An 18,902-nucleotide genomic window follows, 5' to 3' on the forward strand; every position below is an offset into this window, starting at 1 on the left:
TAAATTTCTTTTAATTTTTTACAATTTTAAAAAATTTAACTTAATTATTATAATTAAATATTATTAGTATTAAAAGATTGCTTTTTATTCTAATGATCTAATATTCGAATTACTTTTTATTTTAAGATTCCTGTAAATTATTTTATCAAGCAAATGGTCTTATACTTTTGTTGTCTTTCCATTACATCACAGGTGTCATCTGTAACTTTCTTTCTTCTCTCACTTGGGCGAATATACCATAAAAAAGACACTTTTATTGTTTATTTTATTAACTCATGTCACATCGCTGCTACAAAAAGTACTTTTCGTCACATGATTAGAAACAATCGTTCACGTGTAGGTCCTATGTATGACCTCACAACCTCAAGTGTTTCGCCACTTGTTTCTCTGTTACACGAAGGAATGAAGAAGATTATGCAGAAAGACACAAAAACTAATACTAAGAAACAAGATGCATGGATTCCTTCCATTTGCCAATAGCTACCATATTTACATTACGAGATTGAGACTTTCTTGATACCGACATTACATAATTCCACCATGATGATTTTCACCACTCGCTAATGCTACACAGATTTACAAAACAAAACCTCCCAAAAGATAAAAAGGAAACAACATGATAAAAAAGTAGACATTCAAAAACCTACATCGTACTTCCAACAACCTGGGGCTTCTTTCACCCACCACACTGCACGTACGTAACCATGTTTTCCTCTTCTAGACCTAGAAATTGAGCCAAAAAAACATAAAGAATACCACATTCTAGGGCATTCATTACTTTTTTTCCCTACCTCGGTGCACCAACCAACAATTTTCGATGGTTGAATGCGTGAAGTGAATGAGAACTTTATTCTATAGCTATATATATATGTAGCTGGTAACATAGAGAAGTTTAATATGAAAGTTATATATGAAGTGTGAATGGTTTTTACGATGAAGGGTTTTGTAATATATTATTAATGTGAAAGGATGGAGCCTAAAATAAGATCCCACAGAGATCCGAAAGAGTGGCCATAAGCGCAATAGCTTCGGATTTAAGATGATCGTTATGTAGGGATAGAAGGAGGTGTTGGTGCATGGTCGAGGCGACTCGGTTTTTGAGAAACCGGTTTTGGATTCTCAACCGGTTCAGTTGGCTCGAGAGGTTCTCAAGATGCTTCTTCTTTCTGTAGCGGGACCTTCGGGCCGATTCCCGGTTCGATTGCATGCGTCTCAGCTTTCTTTCCTCGGACGAGTAAACCGTCCGGTTCGATCCCTGCGAACCGGATGCCAGGCTGGGCCGGTCTCTGGATTTGTTTATGAGAGAAAACAGGTCTTCTATTTCACTTTGGGTGAGCATGGTTTGGTGAACCGGAGAAGATGGGAACTGAACCGCTTCGTGGAGCAACATGGGTTAGAAGAGGAAAACAAGAAAGAGAGAAAAGAAACCGGGAAATTCAAAAGAGTGAACCGGACGGAGGAAGGAAGGGGAAAAGGGAGGAATGGAAGCATAGGAGAGGGGTATTTGAAGGAGTGGAAAAGGAAACTGTGGGGCCCATTGGTGCAAAAGATTCTGGAAAACAACCGTCACAAAAAATATTAATAATTTTTTAATGAACGTAAGTAGGTTTTGATGCTAACCTTTCAAAAAAGTGATTAGTTGATCAATATAATTAGGGTTTTTTATGCTATTTTTTTTTTTTTGACTCGGAAAAATAAAAACTGCGGAGAGAACCAATTGATTGAAACTTTAGTGTGTGGGGTGGGTGGTGGAGATTCAGATGGGGTAACCTTTTTGCTAAGGTAACAAAATGAAGATGTTGTTTGAAGAGATTAGCTTTATCTTAATGACGAAGGATCAAACAAAAACATATAAACAACAAACTTGATTAGAAAGCTGCCCAACACCAAAATTACACGTTAATTTTAATTAGAAAGCGTTTTTTAAATAATATATCTTAAAAACACGAAATCATGTAATAAAAAATAATATTGAAATGTGGAGTAAGTTCACTATTTGCGAGAAAAGAAAGTCCGGTATTGGTCTACGTAGCTTTTTTTTTTTTTTTAAATGCCAAACCCACGTATCCATTGGTCAGTTACAGGCTACAATCACTTTGAGTTTACACTAACAAAACTTAAATTCAGAAGTGTTATACATTTATAACGTTTAAATCTGTGTAAAGTGTGATACACACATGTAAAAGTGGAGATGAAAAGTACAAAAAGTGGAGAAGGAAGAAACGGAACCAATCTTATTACTTTATGATAGTAAAACTATTTGATATTGGTGGATTGACTGTGGAAATAATTTTATACCATGAATACACAAAGCACATTGTGGCACCATTTTAAAAGTTAACAGCTTGAAAGCTTTAGTTATCATGATAACATATTGAATAATTTGGAAAAGGGTTCCCGAGATATAGTGTAAACGACCAATGGAATCTCTAGAAAAAAAAAGTGACCTACTCGTATATAACAAGTAACAGTGTTGTGAAGATGAGAGGGATGTAAATAAAAGAAAGTGTGTGGGGGTGAAAATAAAAAGTAGATAATAAAAAGGGAAAGAAAAATGGAGATTGTGTATTTGTGTATGTAAAATGTAAGTAGTTTTGGCATTAGTGTTTGGAAAGTAATATGATGGAGATTGCTATATATGTATGAGTTGATGTGTGAGTTTTTGTTACAGAATATTCTTGGGTAGTTTTCTTAGTTGAGTATATGGGGCAATTTTGTCGTGGTTGGTAGTTGGTTCCCTTGGACTATTAGCAAATAATAAAGCAGTTTGAGTGGGGGATAACATGCAATCACTTGGGTTGCCATTTTAGTTAAGCTTGATTAATTAAATGAAGGGAAAAGATAATGAAGCAATCGCTTTTTTTAGCTTGGTAAAGTAGCTTGCATGTGCATCAATGCAAGTAAATGTAATGGAAAGAAGAATAGTACAATTTAGGTGCTTCTCCTTTATCTGTTGCAATTGCAAGGTTTTCTTTTTCGCTTAACCTTGTGGCCGCAATAACATTACAATAAACACACTGCATTTCATATACTTAACCACTTAGCTTTTGCTTCTTTAGACAATAGGGAACAGATCTCCAACACACAGGGAATGGCCAAAGGAGAACCCTAATCTCATCCCTCGTGTAAAGTTTCATATTATTTTTAATTTTTTGGAATTTCTCAATTTAGAGAAATTTTAAAGAAAAAATTACGTAGAGTTTTGGAGTCTTTTTTTGATAATGATGAAATGTTGTCGTAGTTGGATCTTTATCGATAGAATAATCCGATTTGGGGAGAAATTAATTACATATATTTGAAGGGTGCGGCATTATGTGGTCAATAAAAGTACAATTATTCATAACACTAAGATAAGTGAGTGAAACGCGTGGTGTATGATGACGAAAGGAATGCAATAACAATGAACTTAGTCATGGCAATGCATTCTATCATTTGCATGAGATGCTGAAGACAAAAAATAGCACTATCAAATTGACTTGAAAAATCAAATTTAAATTGAAGATCATACACGTGAAGTTTGTGATACAACAATATTCAGATACTCTGAATAAATCCGATGCCCATAGTAGACTACTATATTGTATGATTGATCGCATGATGGACACACATTGCAATTTTATTTTAGCCAATTACGTAATCTGGTTACAAGTCAATGGTTTCGTGAGAATTTTTTTAAGAAAACATTTATTTTTCTAAAAACATATACGCTTTTCGAATCATGTTTTTACTTGTTAAGCCCATAATGTCCAATATTTAATATTTACTTTCAAATTAATTTCTTTCTCTTCATAGAAAAACATTCAGTTTTCCATCTAGATACATTAATAATATACATTAAAATTTTCAAGAATACAAAAATAATTTATTTCCACCATGATATTTGACAAAAATAAAAAATAATAATTTAGGTAGCAAGCCTATGAGTGATAATAGAGTACTCACAAGTAGATTAATTTAGGAGACACTTCTCACAATCATGTGATATACAAAATAACAAGCAATAATCTGTCAAAGTAGAAAATAAATTATGACTTATTACTGTTATTATTTTCTGAATCTTCAAGCCGTAACTTTCATCCCCTTGAAAATATTTGATAAAAAAACTTAAAGAAATCAAACAACAGTTTCATATAATTTTTCGCAACTACTAATGACAATATAGTAAAATAACTTGAATAGCCCAATGCATTAATAGAGCTAGAGAATAAACATAATTGAAGTTGTATCTTCCCGCGTACTTTTAAATGCGATTATATCATACTGTGACAGAAACATAGATTAGAAAAACAAACATAAGGACGTCCATTATGATCTATCTATTGAAGTAAGCAAATGACTTTCATGTCCTTTTATGTTGTTTAATATTGCCATAATACGGAAAACTTTCAAATTCTCTATCAGTTAAAAATTAGATAATGTAGTGAACTTGTCGAAAACAAAATATATTAATAATAATTTTAAAATGTATTAATTCTCAAAAACGAGCTGATGGATTATTTATGTAGCTGTTAAAAAAAGAAAGAAAGAGACAAATAGGGTCTATTTTAAGATTTAATATGTGATTGAAAACGTTAGCACTTACACTGATGGATGAGGTTATTCATGAAAATTAACCAAAGAAGAATGCATACTTTTTCATAAATAAACCCATACATTAAAAGTCCCGTTTTTAGTGGCAATCGCTGTATGAGTGCAGTGGAGCTTTGACCAGAGACCATTTTCTTTCACCTTTTATCTCTCGTGGAATCTGTTAAGAGATATAAGTAACTTTAAAATGATTAAAATAATGCATTAGTCGGGAAGAACCTACCCTAGTAACTGAAAATATAAAAATTACAATAATCCAACATATACACCAACTAACATAGATTTATAACGCAGATGCAACAAAGGGATGCTCAACCCAACACCAAATATGCACATTTCTGAGTATGCACGTGTACGACATGCACCAAAGACAACTCTGTCAGAAGATAAACGAATTTCATGTCTAAAAGAATAGTGTGCCTGCAGATATCTCCTTTTGGATTTTCTTTGCGCCCACAGAAACATCCGATGATCACATGTTAACTGTTGGAGCTCCCTAATTTCACAATCAAACTTACAATAATCAGTTACTAATCACTGAAATAAAATCGAATGAGAACAAAAACATGCCATTTCATTTAACCCTAACTGATAAACACAAAAACTCACCTTAAACAGAAGATCATACGCAATATATTCCCAGGGCAATGATATGGACATTAAGCTGCACTTCAGAGGTATCAAATCATCAAAATTTGAGTTAGAGGCAGAGGCCGCTGCATAAGCATGCTTTGCTGCTACTGATGCAGCGGAAGCTGCTCTGCGGACAATCACGCCAAGCCCGAACCCTTTCTTTGATATAACTGGAGAAAATGGGCCTGAATCCTCGTGGCTTTGATCTGACATTGCAACGGAGAGATTCCATTTCAGTGATCCTTATATCTATCTTTTAATTGATAAGATTGGAACATACACAAGCTTCACAACATGTTTGGCTAGAATAGTAAAACTAAGAAACAGTATTGCCGTGAGGCTTTGTTCTTTAACTCTATAAACACTGTAGAAGCACTTGCTATCCTGATAGAAACAAATTTAATACAGAATCATATAAATTAAAACAAACAATAATATGTTAAACATGTTTCAATCCGAAGAATACTATTCAGACTTTATAAATATCTTATTAAGTCTTGTAATATAGGAATCCTGTAAGGTAAAAAAATCATAGCATGTCAAATACCAACGAAAATTTTGGAAATCCAGGCATAAAGTGGTTTCTTTTACCTGCAACACCAGAAACAGCTACTTCAACCTCCCCTCTGCCTCCAGGACCTTTCATGTAAATCCTATCTGTTTTTCCAGAAGAAAGGCCCACGGATAAAAGGCTCCCAAATCGGGACCTGCCACCTGCTGTATGTACATGGTATGTGGCACCTATTAGCTTATGTACAACATAATGAGCTTGTGGAATTTCCAGTATGAAGGAAGTGAAATGTTGCTTTAGCAAGAGGGAAAAGTCTCGTTAAAATAAGAGAAAAAGAAAATGCTACTTAAGATTAAATCTATTAAACTGCTCTACATATGAAAATTTCTGTAAATAGAATTTATGAAATATCATAATATGGTTGGGCACTGCTTTTTCAGCAAGGATGAATAAAATTACCCAACCATGGTTAATGGATTTGTAAAAGATCAAGAGATTCAAAATAACATTGACACATCAAGTGAAGGGAAGGAATTTGTCCACATCCACATATCTGGTAAAATACTATGGTGACAATATGTTAAATGTTCAAAAATACATCCCCAAACATTATACCATCATAAGCATCTCGAACCATTTGATAGCTGACAAATCCAGAGAAAAGGGTAAGCTGCAAATCGGAGATATCAGAACATCAGAATGTTTTAGTAAATTAAGAAGTTCTGCATAAGTTTTGTTTGTTGGCATACCCATTGAATAATTTAAGTACATACTTGAAGAATTAGATTGAGAATGTTGAAAAAAAAAAACTTGGTTCATCAATAAAAAAGGCACATTGCAGTGGTTAGATAAATTATAATTTCCATTTACTTCCCTATTTATAGGATATAGAGAGCATATCTGAAGAAATCACACTCCTATATGAAAGCCCATTAGGATCTAACATTCTAGCATGCATTTCAGGTATGGTCTTATTGTGTTGAACTTAGCTGTTCTGTCAAAGTGAGTCCTGCAAACAAATTCTTTACAAACAATTTGCTGCATCTTATAAACATAGGGAAGTGGTATGAATAGTTTCATCTTATAATGTTCATGCTATAATCAGCGAAGTGTAAAGACTATTCACATTCCAATTACATAAATTACAAGCACTATCTTTTTTAGCCCTGGCATCTGCCAAAAGTGACAAATGTTCCAGCTGCATATTTCATCATTAACATCAAAGCATGTAGAAGGAACATACAGTCCATATTATGCAGTATTTAAATAAAACAAAAAAAAATATTAATAGAATGAAATGAGCAGATTATCAAAATCTGGAAGGAAAATAAATTTCAGATATAGTAACGAAGAAGTAATTAAACCTTTGTATCCTTTTTCTTTGCAGATCTAGTATGGACTTCCAAAGAGGAGCTATTACTACAATCATTTGACACCTTCTCACTTGGAAATGCTGCCCCATCATGTGCGTTTAGAACTACACAATAGCAATGATCTTTTTCAGTCAAAACCTGCGGGGAAACAAAATCACCAAGATTTCATGAAGTCATCACAATGAGAATGCATAATGCATTCAATAATGTCTACTCTTGATATGGGGCAAGTCAAGAACAATCAACCAGGAGAAAGCATTCGTACAGAAAATAAATACAACATGACAATGTGAATTAAGAATTTAAATTAATATCAATCAAAATTCAGCTCTTGACTGAAACACATAAGCATTAAACAGTTAACAAGATCAACCATTAATCTGTAACTAGTATACATTTTTGTAAATGGATGTGGAAATTTCACAAGTAAATAAAAGCGTGGAGCATTTCAAGGTAACCTTATTTTTCCACACATACCCGTTTTGCAATATGAAACAAACAATATAAAGCAGGGCATATTTACAAAATATCACCTTAACTAGAAAATGTAAACCACAACATATGTTGAATAAGTATAAACATTTCATACATGAAAGTGTAATTAAAAACGTAAAACTTACTAAAGTGATTTATTACCACAGCATCAAAAGTAGAGTCAAAATCATCAATTGCAAAACATATATCTGGATAAGCAGGAGTTGTTTCCACTTCCTATACACATCAATGTCGGTGTCATTGTCAATAAAGTAGAAAGTATCCAAAAACAACAGTATTCATTCTTTTAAATATGAATATATAAAAGAAAAAGATAGGTATACTTGCCTTTTTAGAGTCCAATTGAAAATTTACACGACTTGGGGATGCATAAACAGTCTTCACAACCTGAGAAAGTACAAAGGGCGTCATTGCCAAATCAGAGGATATGATGTTTATTTACATTTAGAGTTTTATACATTTTAAACTTACAACACACCAATGTTGACCATATAATACTGAGAAAAAAACCGCATTGGCTTAAAGTTTCACAGAAAGGGATCCTCCAGTCCAAAATTGTGAACAAATCCTTATTGACAAATAAATTTAAACAACACCAACAATAGGTTGACCATGGGGAAGAACAAAACAATCACTGTTGCAGAAAACAGAGTTCTCAAATCTATAGCCATTTCAAAGGGCCAAAAATAGTTTAATATAGAAGTTGAATGAGATAACAATATAGGAGGGAATATTACCAACTACTGGGAAGGAGTTGAATTAAATTTACAGTTTATGACATATAGGAATGGTTGAGGACTACGGTTCCAGGCAGTCCTTGATCAAAATGTCAAGAAAGTATAAATCAAAATTTTAAACAGACATAAAAGGAGGATATATTAACCTCAAAGTAACAGAAATTTAGAAATCACTCACAGTACCACACTTCCGTATTTGAAGCCATGAAAACTGAAATTCATCATCATAGAATAACAGTACAACCCGGAATTGTGCAAAGGTATTTGTGACATTCCCAATGGGTCCTCTTACGGCAATTAATCAACAAAAAATGAAAAAATTGAAACAGCTAGAAAGTTAGGACTAAAATATTTGGTGTCGTTTGGGGTGAGCCTGAATAAGCCCAGAAGAAATAGACCTTCAGAAAAGAAACTACAGATCCAATACATGCAAAAGCAGTAGCTTGAAGATGGAAAATATTCATCATCATCCCATCAAAACGGGACTTAGGGTTGATAATTCTTCCGTTTTCTCTGAACCTTAAATTGATATATATCACAAGATTTGTAAATTTATTTTTGACCTATGAATATTAGATAACACAAAAGGAGAGAGGAAAACAAATAAAAAAAATGAAGTGTGGACAATGGAAATGGGAAAGAGATTCATTATACACATACCTTGTATATAGGGGATAAAGGTGTATCCTCCCCAGCTCGATGATTAAGAAGATCCTGGTGACTAGAGAAATAGATAACTCAAATCAGATTGCCTAGATCAATGCTTGTGGGGAACATATGAACAATAACCCTAAATTGTAAGGATTTATAAAGTTTATGCAAACAGTTTATTGGCCTAAAAACATGATTTTTGATAATGCAAACACTTTATGACTCTTCGTTAAAGTTAGAGAATGTTTCAATCAGAATTTGCAAGTTACTCTAATAAGTACAACTAAAAATATGATGCTGAAACAAAAATATGGAAAAAATAAAAACTGTTGAAACTGAAATGAGCTTTGGTATTTGGCATAAAAGAAATCTTGCTGGTGATAAATGACCAAATGACAGTGCAATCATACAAGTCATCTATCTTGGAAATATTTAAGGAAACAAGAGATCGGTTCTTTGGAGACTCTTCAAAACAAATCAACTGATGCATGCATACGACCTTGGTACAAAGTAGATAAATTTAAGAGGCAACCTGAATGGTTTAGAAATCATCTAAAAGATTAGCCATGGTGAAACACAATGGTGGAAACAAAATTAAGGAAAGAGGATCATTACCTGCAAATTGCAACAGTTACACTGAATGATGTATGGGCAATTAAATTCAAGTAAAATGATCGCCTCCAGTCCACATCTATAGAAGTTTCATCAACTAAGTCGTGCAACTGGTTGAGAAAAAGTGAACAAAATTATTTGGCATCACAATGGTTGGACTACCAAATCCTACGTCCAAAAGAGTTATCAAATAAAACATATGGATTTTAGCAATTAAAAAAATAGAATTGGTTGGTTCACAAGGAAAATAATGCCAAGCCACATGATACATAAACACTTTCATGCACTCAATGCTTGCCACAATTCAACTCATACTATGCCCAGGCCAACTTTCGCTGTCATGTTTAGATAAAATTTGGATAAGTGCCTTCATGAATTCCGATGCACCAAATGAAGAACAGAGAAATTGTTGCTTTAAAAATGCTTTTGGGCTCTCCAACTTTAACCTCAAATTAACACAAACTCACCAAAAATTCTGGTTTTTTAAGGATTCCCTATATTCTAGTTAGGCTACATCTTAGATTTTGAGTAAGGCCTAAACCAAAATTCTAATACATACGCCGCATCAAAGTTTATCCTAATGGTTGTTATTAAACCAAATGGATCGCTTGTAAATGGGTCATTGTAGGATCACCTGTATGGTAGATGTCTAGTCTTACAAATCTAATTGCGATGTGCAATCCCAAATGTGAGGACTGAGTCAAAGATCATACACTGACCAGCCATAAGACCAAAATAGCACACATAAGTAAGCACAAGCTAATTTTAAGGCCCAAACCAAATAAAAGAGGAACAAGTTTAAGAAATGAGATTGCATTAACATGTTGGCTTGTTATAAGCATTTTTGAATTGTTTAACAACTACATATCCATGAATGCCAATGACACTTAAAAGTCTCAAACACCTATAACAATAGTTTTCACCTGAGGTTGTATGGAAAGGGGTAAAAGATCAGTCAGTAACAAACATTTTTTACATGTTTTTGCTCTTCTTTGAATATGCAAATGGTTCAGAGGAAAAACAAGCACATTGAAACACACAAGAAAACGAGTTATCGTATATCATTTAGCGTGAAGAACATTGAAAACAAGCACTTTCGGAGTTTGAACTTCTGCAGACGCTTATATTGTGTGAGCACAAGTGTAGGAGATTTTGAATATATTTTAAAGTTGAATTTACCTTAGGTGCCCACCTGCGTACAAAATAAGGCTCAACGGTCTCTGTTTTATTGTTGGAACCAGAACCATGGGAACCCTGTAGGAAAACAAGACTTCTAAAAGGATCAAATATTGCTTTCAATCCAACAACTTTCAAACCAAAGAACATAGCAAGAAAATAGTAATTCAAATCACGATTAACCCGTTTGAACAAAGATTAACATTAAATCAACAGAAAAATTATAAAGTTGAAAACGACATACCAATTTTCTGACAAAGAAAACAAGATCATCATCTTGGCGTCCCCTTGACTCCTTGCCACGAACGAAATACAAATCAAAGACATCGTGCCAAAACCTCATATCCATTTCAACATCAGAAGTTTCTTGATCCTCAACTACCGTTTTCCCTATTGACTTGGAGTTTTTCTTCACCATGCTCAACAATTCATACCTTAGTAACATAAATCAAACAAACTAATAATTACAATTTATCACAAAGAAAAAAAGAAATTGATGCAGGGCAGTATTATCAGCGCATCCAAAACATAAAAAAAGAAAGTCAGGAAAAAGAATAATGCACGATGCAACACCATGTGAGATTGAATATCCTTCCACAACCCAATCATAATCATAAAATTGAACACGAGTGAAGGCACAAAAAAGAGAGCGCAGAAGAACACAAACGTGATCGAGAAATTACGAGTACCTTAAGGGGGTTTCGTCTTCATCGCCCAGCATCATCTCAATTGCTTTCGGTTATCAATGTTCAAGAATCAAATCCAGTTTAGGGTTTATGGCCAAGAACCGTGGGCGATGATGAGCTTCCGAATCTCTACAGTGCTCAAGAAGAAGAAAGAGTAGACAAGTTGTTCGGTGCTTTGACACTTCAACACACCACTAGAAAGCGACCAACTATAGATTATGTGTATCGGCAACCGCGATCTTTTTAATTTTTGTTTACAATTAATAAATAAGTATTTATAATATGCTTTTAATCATTCAATCAACAGGTCGTTGTAGTATAGTGGTAAGTATTCCCGCCTGTCACCCGGGTGACCCGGGTTCGATCCCCGGCAACGGCGAATTTTAATTTTTGTTTATAATTAATTAATAATAGTTTTGTTTGAATTCTTGAAATAAAATAGCTTTGTGGTGGCTGTAGTATAGGTTCGATCTTTCGTAACGGCGAGAACTTTTGTTTCTAATTAATTTCTAGTTGTCAATAAATTTTTTATTTTATTATTCATAAAATATTTATTTTAAGTTGAGTAAAACATAATACAAAACATTAGTGTAAGACTAGTCTTTCACATCACATTGTTTATATTGGATTGAAAGGAATGTGAGAAAGAAAAATGTTGTGATATTTTTATGAATAAGTGGACTTTTTTTTACACGAATTATTTGGTATTTAATGTGAAAGTTTATAAATTAAGACTCTTAATATTATTTTTCCTAGTGATTTTAGTGTAAAGTAATTTTAGGTTGTATTTATTTTTATTGATTTATCGTTAATATAATGGATTTGTGATTTTATCGTATTCCTATCCAGCGATCTCAAGTGAGTGGAAAAACAAAATTGCGGAATGAAAAAAGATAAGATATTTACTTATGAAAGGAACTTTCAAAGTGAAACATTTATTTTTACAATTATATTCTATGCCATTGAGGTATGGTTATGAGTTTGAAAAACGATTCCATAACTGGTTTCATATATAATACTTTTTAAAAATAATAAATAATACTAATAAATAATAACAATAATAATAATAATAACATATTAATTTTAACTTTAAAAAATATATTATATTTTAATATAATAAAAATAAATAAAAACAAGAACCGATTCCATAATCGGTTGTTATTTTAATAGAATTAACCATTGTACTGTTAAATTTTATATAACCGTTGTACTATTAAATTTGAAATCACTGATGTTTGGTTCTCAACTTCGAAACCATAGAAATGCATGAATGTTTCCTTCGATTTCATTTAATTGTTTGTCTTCTTTTTATATTTATTAATTGTATCTTTGAATTTGTTGTATCCTTTTTATTTTCTTTCTAGGTTTTTACTATTCGTTCGATTTTATAAAAAATTACAAAAATAGTTGAAATTTTGATTTTTAACCTCTGTGTGGTAATTTATTTTAGTTTAATTTAATATAAAGTCGTGTATCTCTAGATACAAAATTTTGATAATTATAAACATTAAACATTCATAATTTTTGTTGTAAAACTCATATAGACTCACTTCATATGAAAGTTGTTCTCAAAAAATTAGAGGTGACAATTAGGGTTGGCCTGTTGGGTCGGCCCGCAAGCCCGCAAACAAAATGTGGGGCGGGCCAGGGTCGTGAGTATGTAGGCCCGTAATGACCCGGCCTGCATAAACCCGCAGTCCACACGGGCTGACGCACAGCCCGCACGGGTCAGTCTGCAAGCTCGCATAAAATTAAAAGAAAAAAAACCTGCATTTGTGTATATTAATTACTTTTGTTATGAACTTTTGCATTAATGTTTCAAATTCTTAATTCTTGTATAATTGAAAAAAATAAGTATTATGTATTTTTTAATGTTCTAAAAGTTAAAAGAATACATTGTGTATGTCATAGTATGAATATGATGAAAATGTTGAATTATCAATTTATCATCCAACTCCCCAAAGTCTTTAATTTTGTGAACTTCTTAAAGTTTCCCCAATTTTTAAACATTGAAAGTTTATCATAAAAGTTAAAAAAAAAGGGTTAATTATGTTTTTGGTCCCTGAATTATTAAGCGATTTTGGTTTTAGTCCTTCTTCTAAAGTTTGCTCTAACTAGGTCCCTAACATTTCAAAACTCAAGGGATTAATCCTCGAAATCTAACGTTGTTAATATTTTTTTTAACGTCGCAAACTGTATTTTACGTCAACAATCTTATTTAAAAACGTGACAAATTTTTTAATTAAAAAATAAATTTGATTTTCCAGCTAATCTTCTTCTCCTTTGTGAGGTTAGGTTTCTCTCCCAAATCTCCATTAGAGCTTCTTTTGCTCCTTCCATTCTGCAAAATCTAAAGACACAAAAGATCTTCATCTTTTTCTTCTCTCTCGCGTGGGATGTAGCTTCCTCTTCATCTCCCCATTTGAGCATGCAGTCACCGTTGAAGCGATCGCCGACGTTGTTGTCGCACGTTGCATCTATGTTTTTCTTCTGCACGCGAGAACCCTAATCCAGCCACCACTCCACGACTACAACTATTTCGTCCGTTCAGAGCTACCGCGGGTGACGCCGCTTGGGGTCGAAGTGCTTGCCTGCATCAACCACATCAGCCATCGCGCAAAACCCTTCTATTTCTATTTGCTCACACGTGTTCTCCTTCAAGCTTCCATGGCTTCTTCCTTTCGCGGGCTACATGGGATCCACTACTGTTAGCACAACAACGTTCGCAATCGGAGGCACCAATTCCCCATTTAATTATTTTTGTTTTTTTTTTTCTGATTAGTTATTCTTCTTGATTTTGGGTTGTAACTCATGAGTGTTTTTATCACTATAATGAAAAGGGGAAATGAAAATTTGCTTTTGGTTTTGGTTTTGCATAGTGTTGATTGATGGATGGGTGCGTATGGGGAAGAAGAGGATGAAGGTTGAAAATGGATTATGAAATTTTGTTGTACGTATTTGAGGATGAAGATTCTTTGTGTTGATTTTGTGAAAATGAAGAAAATATAGTGTGTTTTGGTGTTTATTGGCATTGATGGAAGAATATGTGGTTGTGTTGGGTGATGGAGACGAAGGGTGAAACTGGTATCCACGAAAGGTGCAAAATCAATTTTATTTTTTAATTAAATAATTTGCCACATGTTTAAATAAGATCGTTGACGTAGAATACCGTCTGCCTCGTTAAGAAAAATATTAACATCGTTAGATTCTGAGGACTAATCCCACGAGTTTTTAAAGGATAGGGACCTAGTTAGAGCAAACTTTAAAAGAGGGACTAAAATCAAAATCACTTAATAATTCAGGGACTAAAAACATAATTAACCAAAAAAAAAATTAAAAAGAAACAAGCCAGCCCACGGGTCCACAGACCAAATGCGAGATAGGGCGGACCAATGATTGCAGTCCGCATAAATTGTGCGGGATGGAGCGGACCCGCATTGTCACCTTACAAAAAGGTGAGGAATCTGCAAGTAATACCAACAAGGACGAAAATATTCAAAATTTGTTCACTTATTACTGTATTTTTTTTCTTTTAATCTCTCTTAGTATTTTTGAGACACTTTTGTTAATTTAAGGAATTTCTAATTAATATATATATATATATATATATATATATATATATATATATATATATATATATATATATATATATATTACTTAGAAAGGTATGGAATTTTTTGTGGTATTTTTAATACTAAATTAAAATTGATCAACCCTTTAAACTCTAGATATGTCATATTTTAATGTTTAAATCTTTTTATTTTTGTCATTTTGTCATTTTGCATACCAATATGACTTGTATTTGATGTATACAAAACAAATTGACCAGAATGGATACTTTTTTATATTTCAAACTTTTTTCTTAAACTAAAATTAATTAAATTAAAAAAAAATTACGTAAGATTTTACCAAATTTAAGTTAAATTTATGTTGACAAGTATAATTTGACATTGTCGAACATAAATTTACCCCTCCCACTTTTATAAATATAATTAACTTTGAATATCTGATAATAGAATTATGTTGTACTAGCACATATAGATATTAGTTAATATGTAAAATTTAAAATAAAAATAAATAAAATATAAACATTAAAAGTAAACACCTTTGAATCATATATTTACACTATAAATAAATAAATTTAAGATATATTATAATAAAGTATATTGGAGCATTTTTTTTTTAAATTGTGTTGGTAGAAGTTTCCGGGCCAAAGGCGTCAATTTGTTGCATTAGGTAAAATAGTTGTAACTAGCGACTGAAAAAAAGAAATGACAGTGATTGATTAGTAGAAAAATATTCGTTGATTTTTGTCTGGTTTTAATATTTTTGTAGAATGTAAACATTTTGAAATACAGTTAGAGGTAGAATGAAGAATAAACGAAAAAGGTAAAGAATAATGATATTTTAAATTATTTTTATTGATCTATTTTTAATTTATTATTTTAATCAATATTAAATCATTATATTAATAAAAATAATAAAAATAAATAATTTAATGATAATTAAAATAACAAATAAAAAAAGGAATTAAAATATCATTATTCAAAATTAAATAATGACAAAATGAGTGGGTAACTTCGGTTTTGAAAGATGCGCTTCCACAGTCGATGGCACGTCAGAATCATTCATAATGGGTTCAATGTCATATTTACATGTGATTTTGACTTTTGAGACAAAATTTATTTATTTATTTAAATTATAAATAATTTTCATTAAAAATGTAATTTTATTTGGATAGTGTACGTTTATACATGACAGAATTAATCCTTCCAGCAATAATTATTTTTTTATTCAGGTGTTGAAGATATTAAAATCGAGAGATAGAAGAGAAAATGGGGTAAATATAAATAGATAGACGATAAGGTTAAGAAATGATGGTTACCAAAATCAGGAAATCGAAATGAAGTTAGCATCGAAGAATGATAGAGAATCGAAAAACTGTATTTAGAAAAGATGTTTGTTGGATAAAATAGAAAGATAGATTAAAGGGAAAACTTAGTCGTATAATGATTTTTGTAAATATGGCTTAGCAAACATAACTCATACAACCGAACACAATTTTTTTGAAAGTTGTTAATTATGTAATTTATTTTATTTTATTTTGGATTAACGGTTAAAAAAGGGTGAATAAATATAAACAAATTGTTCATATGTAAAGAAAGTTGATAAATTATAATAACAATACAAAATTCTAATAACATTGCGAACAAGATAATGGTGATGTTTGTTGTAATTTGGATCACTGCTAAATTTATTTCTCAAGCTTCCACTTCAATCCATCTTCATATTTTTCATTTTTATTTACAACATTTCACCTCTATCTCCACCGTTCAATTTCTCTCTTAAAAATCCAAAAATATTATTATTGAAAAGGAACCCATGAATTCCTAATTGATATTCACTCAAAATGAAAATTCAATGAATTGAATATCTTTATAAAATTGATCCACAATATAAATGCATTAAAAATACTTTAATTTAAATTGAAAAATGATTATTTGTTAATCATGTTTGCAAAGAATTCATGTCAAATTAATTTGATTCACTGAAACTATATTGACTAAATATCAAACCAAAATAAAAATAAAAAAACAGCATAATTTGATTCACTTGTAAACCAGAAAGACTTGTTAGAGAAAGTTGAACATAAACAAGCATAAACTAAAAATGAATTATGTGTTTTTGTCCACACCATTGCACCAAAAATAATGTAAAAAATGATCAAAATCTCAGTAATAAAATTGTTGCCGTTCCCCTTATAATTTAATTGTCTCGCAAACGCGTCTTCTACTATTTCTTGGATTCCTTGTTGCTGATGTTAAGTCAAGGGACAACATTTTTTAAAGTAAAAGAAACTTTGTCCACCGAAACAACGCAATCATCACGACCCAAACGACAACATCATCATCAAATATGAAACAATTGAGTGACAGAGTGTGTGTGCATCTTCATTTTTTTAATGCACCTTTAGTCCACAGAACATGCTCAAATCTACACTAGTAAACCAAATTTTCTGCAACTTGTTATTTTTAAATTAATTGCTACACATATCAAAACCTAACAAACATGTATCATCTTCTTCTTTCCGATCCCAATAATCATGTTCCCAACTCAATTCTTGCACGCTCATCTTCCCTTTTTTGATTCATAAGAAATGAAAGTTCAGTTTTAGCACAATGTAAACCAAAATAGACAAACTTCACCATAGGTTTTTTTAGGGTGATGAAATTTATTAAATAAATTAATTTTAATCTACAAAAATAATTTTCTTACATTTTTATAGCAAATTTTATTCAATAAAACTTTACGATGCGACTTGTTAATTAAATGTCTCATTAAAAATCAACATTTTCTCTATCAATAATGTTGATCCATAAAGTCTCTCATTATAGTTCAGTCGGTGGCTACTGAAGCTAAAAATGAATATACAATTAGAATTCATAACGTTGGTGAATAGAAATGAGTCGGAAATAATTCAAGTGAGTCAAAGTTCCACATCAGATAGACAAAATTAAACACTATATAAGAATACAAATCTATAACACCATTACTTTAAGATTTTCAAATTAAAATAGTATCAAATGTCTTATGTGCGTAAAACTAATGTCATATAATCATATAAAATCACAATTTCTCAACTCAATATAACAATAACCCATATATCAAAAAATATATATATTAACCAATCAAAATGTTGTAAAACTGTATGAAACATCAGAAGCTCCAAGCTCAGTTTAGTTTATTTCATTACACGTTAATCATTCTTCATTATGTATATATAATATCAAAGATAAATTCTTAATTTCATTTTGGCTCTCCAAAATCACTCCAAAACATAATTAAGGTGTGAAGGCACAATATTAATAACCCCATAGACACAACATTAGATCACATATACCAAGAAGATTAAGGGACGTTGATTTTGATTTTGATCGGAACCTATTTGTGTTCGCTTGACTTACGTTCGGTCCTCGTCGACGACGATCAGAGCTTCACTCTTCTTCCCTTTCCCGGTCCTTCTTCTGCTGCCGGCGGCCGAAACGACACCGTCGTGGCGGAGGTTTCCGTCGTTGAGCATCAACGGCAAGTCGTTGCCGTCTTCGCCGTCTTCCTGGGTGGCGATGCGAATGCAAGAGCAACGGTTCAAGGAGGCGAAGAAAGCCGTTGTAACGCCGTTGATGAACCACATGGCCACGCCATCAAACTTTCCGCAACCGGAGGAGGCTTGCGTTGACGAGACCCTTGACTCGACGGAGTTGGGTGATCGGAGACTGAAGAAGCCGCTGCAGGTGGAAGAAGAAGTGGTGGCAGCCATAGAATTAGTTTTCGGCAATAATTTCAACGGACCACAGCGAGAACAGAAGCCAGAGCTTAAAAAGCTTCAGCTTTTCGTAGTTAACGGACTCTACAAAGCTTAATCAACTATAACAATCAAGTT

The 18,902-nt window shown here is 32.3% G+C and overlaps 3 protein-coding genes across 5 annotated transcripts; all 3 read right to left on the reverse strand.

Annotated features, from left to right (window-relative positions):
- Window positions 1–976: 976 nt before the first annotated feature.
- On the reverse strand, window positions 977–1,390 carry LOC114163724 (basic leucine zipper 4-like). The gene has a single exon (XM_028048018.1). The coding sequence runs from the start codon at window positions 1,388–1,390 to the stop codon at window positions 977–979; it is 414 nt and encodes a 137-aa protein (XP_027903819.1).
- A 3,219-nt stretch (window positions 1,391–4,609) lies between these two features.
- CW7 lies at window positions 4,610–11,688 on the reverse strand. Of its 3 annotated transcripts, none has more exons than XM_028048768.2 (12): window positions 11,465–11,688; window positions 11,020–11,209; window positions 10,779–10,853; window positions 9,603–9,709; window positions 8,997–9,057; window positions 7,927–7,986; window positions 7,741–7,815; window positions 7,096–7,242; window positions 6,347–6,401; window positions 5,812–5,937; window positions 5,197–5,426; window positions 4,610–5,083 (listed from the first exon to the last, which is right to left on the reverse strand). In XM_028048768.2, the coding sequence occupies exons 1-12, from the start codon at window positions 11,497–11,499 to the stop codon at window positions 5,060–5,062; spliced, it is 1,185 nt and encodes a 394-aa protein (XP_027904569.1). In that variant the 5' UTR covers window positions 11,500–11,688; the 3' UTR covers window positions 4,610–5,059. The 3 variants fall into 3 exon arrangements, with proteins under 3 accessions (XP_027904569.1, XP_085523279.1, XP_027904570.1); XM_085667153.1 differs by having other exon boundaries at window positions 7,741–7,811; window positions 7,923–7,986; XM_028048769.2 differs by having other exon boundaries at window positions 10,779–10,869.
- Window positions 11,689–18,124: 6,436 nt separating this feature from the next.
- Window positions 18,125–18,902, reverse strand: LOC114162663 (uncharacterized). Its single transcript, XM_028046620.2, has one exon. The coding sequence runs from the start codon at window positions 18,777–18,779 to the stop codon at window positions 18,423–18,425; it is 357 nt and encodes a 118-aa protein (XP_027902421.1). The 5' UTR covers window positions 18,780–18,902; the 3' UTR covers window positions 18,125–18,422.

Source organism: Vigna unguiculata, chromosome 9 (genome assembly GCF_037176805.1).
Source record: "Vigna unguiculata cultivar grain cowpea cultivar isolate G323 ecotype 2 chromosome 9, ASM3717680v1, whole genome shotgun sequence".
Classification (NCBI taxonomy): domain Eukaryota; kingdom Viridiplantae; phylum Streptophyta; class Magnoliopsida; order Fabales; family Fabaceae; genus Vigna; species Vigna unguiculata.